This window comes from Lutjanus erythropterus, chromosome 17, assembly GCF_056507025.1.
Source record: "Lutjanus erythropterus isolate fLutEry1 chromosome 17, fLutEry1.hap2, whole genome shotgun sequence".
Lineage (NCBI taxonomy): Eukaryota > Metazoa > Chordata > Actinopteri > Lutjaniformes > Lutjanidae > Lutjanus > Lutjanus erythropterus.
Window position 1 is genome coordinate 19,569,804 of NC_139333.1, and position 4,180 is coordinate 19,573,983.

General features: G+C 39.9%; 1 protein-coding gene across 1 annotated transcript; it reads right to left on the reverse strand.

Moving 5' to 3' along the window:
• Positions 1 to 2,233: 2,233 nt before the first annotated feature.
• On the reverse strand, positions 2,234 to 3,403 carry LOC146312114 (uncharacterized). Its single transcript, XM_084741561.1, has one exon. It carries the CDS (start codon positions 3,401 to 3,403, stop codon positions 2,234 to 2,236), a length of 1,170 nt encoding a protein of 389 aa, XP_084597687.1.
• Between the last annotated feature and the right edge of the window lie 777 nt (positions 3,404 to 4,180).

Genomic DNA, 4,180 nt, shown 5'->3' on the forward strand with positions numbered 1-4,180 from the left:
TAAATGGTTCTTCAGCTTGGCCTCATAGGAGAACTCTTTTCGCCTCCTGGTGACACCTTTTATAAATGTTCTACTTGGAAACCTATCAGAGAGTTCTTCAAATAACCCGACATAAAGGGTTATACTGAGAACCATCCATGAAAGGTTTCACCCAGAACCCCCAACTAGAGGGTCTAATAGGGGGACCCCTTCTTGGGAGTAATGGTCCCACCCAGAACCCTAACTTGGGGTTCTATGCAGAACCATATTTGCCTGTTGAGTTTGCTGTATAGGTTTATTGAACTCTATTTGTTTGTTTGTTTTTATTTATTTCTATTGTTTTATTTCTTTTTCTTTCATTTTCTTTTACATGTTTGAAATAAAGAATTTTAATTCTTTCATTCCAATATGAAATGTTTGTACCGTTTCATCTCTAGATACACGTGGACTACATGAACACAATGTATGTGTTATTTCTGTATAGCAGACCGTTGCTAAGACTAACAGACCGTTGTTATGAAAAACAGACTGTTGCTATGGATACAGTTCTAATCATAGACTCTGCAGGAAAAATAGAGTCACTGTTAAATTAATATTTTGTGTCAATTTTTTGATTTTTTTGTGAATAACCATGTATCAAGCAGGATAATGTACAGTGAGCAGGTCATTATTGTGAAATAAATCAGGACAGTGTGATGCAGAACCCTGCAGGATCCCTTACATAGCAGTGTTTCCCAAACTTTGTTCCTTAGGATCCACTTTTTAAAAAAGATAAACCATCAAGGAACAATCCACAATAGGCCTTATCAACACATTTTGGTAAAAGTTAATATGTGCATTAATGAATGGCCATGACCAGTTTTACTGTCATTTCCAGATCGTCTTATATTATGTTGACCTGTGTTCTCGAGAACATATTAAGTATTTAAGTTCTTTAAATCAGAAAATAAATGCATTTAGGCTGTGTAACAATATAGGACCTTTTAGCCTAATATATAAACCAGACAAAATAAGTGAATTTAAGCAGAATTAACAGGCTCTCATTTTTTCCTGTCATCAAAAAAACAATATGTACACATTTGAAATTCTTTTTAAAAGGTTTACTACAGATATAAATCTTAAATTTGCATTAATTCTTCAATGGTCTTTAATGTATTTGATGACCCAAATAAAATCTTCCGTGAGTTACTGGGAATGACTTATTTGCTGATTTGTAGTGTAGTTTCAGTTGGGAGGCAGCTTTCCCAAACCATAACCTCTTATTTCAACAACATATATTTTATTTAAAATCATGAGGCTGTATGTGAAAAAAAGTCCCACATTCTCATGTCACTACCAAAGCAGTGTAAGGTCCCATCATTTTAAAGTACATGTAGTATTTTTTTTAAATCAGGGTGTAAATTTAGGAAATGTCACAACCAAACCACCGTTGTTCAAACCATTGTTGTCTGCAATCAAGCAACCTTTTTCGGGTGTTATGGCAGATCTTTTAGCATGTATGTGTGTACAGAACTGTTCAGAACTGTAACTGACCATGTGCTGATGAGCATCTTTGAGATCTAGTCAACAAAACTGACCGATCACTGTTTGTCCCTGATTTATTCATCAAACAAACCATTTAATATCAAATGTGACACACAGTGCAACTTTAAATTCTAAAAAACAAATGACCAAGAAACATGACATTATTTTATTTTATTATTTTTTTTATTTTTTTGATGTACAAAAGTGATGTTCATTCATGTGGCTGATGGTGTTTAAATGTGTCTCGCAGATCCAGCTCAGGAAGAAGCGCCCAGCCCAAGCTCTCCAGGAAGACGAGGAAAAACTCCCCACGAAGAGTTCTTAAGACACAGGGGAAGAAACCTCGGGAAAGGCAATTCAAAGAGAGATCCCCCTCTTCACGGACGGCTGGGAGTATATATGTGAGTATGTGCAATTTTCTTTCTTTTTGTTTTTAGCGTGGGGAAACCAGAGCTCCTGGAGGAAACCCACGTAATCACGGGGAAAACATCTGAACTCCATGCAGAAAGACCCTGATCCAAGTGAGTTTAAGATTCAGGATCTTTCTGCTGTGAGGGGGGCAGTGCTGACCACCGTGCTGCACGAACGCAAAGTCTTGACCCTCAAACAGCCGTTTTCAAAGTGCTGTTTGGGGGTTAAAACTGATTAATACTCACAAATACCTGTGTTTGTGTAAGTCCCTGTCCCTGAGCTGGAAGTGCGTGGGCTGTAGATGATCTTCAGACGCCACTCAGAGTACACGGTACCACTTCTTCTTCTTTTTCTTCTTGGCTAGCTGACTCTCGAGAGCTGTCAGCTGGGAGTTCAGGGAGAACTCTTTCTTCTTCCACTCCTGCTCCTTTTCCTGAAGAGTCTTCCTGAGGTCTTCTGTGGCCTGAAGGAGGGATGATTTTTCCTTCTGCCACTCGTTATGATGAGTTTCCAGCTGCTGCTCAACCTTCTGCAGAGCATCTGCAAGAGTTTTGTTTTCTTGTTTCTGCTCTTCAAGTTGAGCCGCAAAGAAAGTCTTTGATTTTTCTGTTTCTTCCACCTTCTGCTGCCAGCTGCGACGCTGAGTCTCCAGCAGATCCTCTGCCTTTTTCAGGGCAGAAGAAATCTTCCTGGTCTCTGCTTTTTGTTCCTCCAGCTGGGCTTGATGGGAAGCCTTGACTCGTTCCAGTGTCTTTTTTGCATCCTCCTTCTGTTTAGCAAGACTCTCCTCCATTTTGTTCAGCTTTGCTTGCAGCTTATGAGCTTGATCCCGCTCAAACACAAGATCGGCCTCCAGCTGTTCAGCCTTTGTGCGAGCCTCAAACTCCGCAGTGTCCTTTTCAAAAAGCTGCAACTTAAGGCCATGAGTTGTCGTCTCCATGTTGGTTTCAGCCACGGCACGCAGCTGTTTCTCAACACGGACCTGTAACTTCATGGCCTCGACTTCACTTTGAAGGTCCTCGTTCTTTTTGGTCATGGCCTCCAACTTGACTTCAAGTTCTTTGTTGTAGGATGTCTTCTGCTCAAGGTCGCTCTGAGCTGTCCGTAGCATGAAGCAGATTTTCCTGAAACGTAATTTCAGAGTCTCAGTATCTTCCAGTTCAGAGCGGTTATGCAGGGCTTGCAGTCTACATATTTCACTCTGCATCTGCTCTTTGCTCTTGTTGTCCTCTTGCTTGTCCTGGAGCTGATCGATGAGAGCGGTCAGCGAGTCCACGTGGATGTCCAAGTGGAGCCTCTGCTCACATCGACCCCTGGTCAGCCTTGCCTCGCTGTCCTTAAGTTCGCACCTTATTTCCTCCTCCAGGGACTGGAGGTAGAAATCAAGGCGTCTGGTGGCAAAATCCTTGACTTGATGAGTCTGCTGATGGATCTCAGCGTTGTTTCTCCTCTGCCTCCTCTGCTTTCTCTGACTTTGTGTCGTTTCCATTGTAACTCGTGTTTGAACCTGTAAAACTTCTTTCCTAACTTGTGACGATGAAATTCGTGTCTGAATACTCGACAGTGAAAATCGTGTCTGATGCAGGTTTGATTCTGAGAAGCCTTTTATAGTACAACATTCCAGAACTGACTTGATGACATCATCAGAACACGGTTCTTTGATCTTGTTGTTGCTATGGGATACCATTTTTTTTTTGTTTTTTTTTCAAAGATGGCTGACTGAATTTTTTGAAACTTTATTTGTAACAAAACAATTACAACAAGGCATAGAAAAACATTATAGAGGAATAACATACAAGGCATGGTATAGAAAAGTAATTTAACATTGATATTATAATGCAGAGCAATAAGTAGTAAAAAAATAAACTAAAAAAACAGAAAAACAAAATTGTGAAAAGGAAAAATGCATTAAGTCGATCTAGGGGTCATAAAAAACTTTCAGTTCTTCATAAATTTTGAGGAGAGACTTGGATTATTTTCCTTCCATTAATTTTAAGGCACTCAGATGATTGGCCATAAAGTCCCTTTAAGTAACTGAGAAGTGGGGTTTAATTTTCCTTCATTTAGATGTGTAGATAAAAAAAATGCCAGTAGTGTAAGGCTGTTTAATATCAAGTCTCCTTTAGTGTCCTTGAGATCAATACCAAACACAATAGTTTCTCTTGTGAGAGGAACATGTAGTGGGATTTTGGATGGTAGCAAGTCCTGCAAGTCGTCCCAGAATGTCATACAGTATAGACATTGACCTGTGGACAACCTGTGGTTT

Excerpts from the sequence above, each read along its gene's own strand:
- LOC146312114 (XM_084741561.1), bottom strand. The coding sequence starts at position 3,403 with ATGGAAACGACACAAAGTCAGAGAAAGCAGAGGAGGCAGAGGAGAAAC.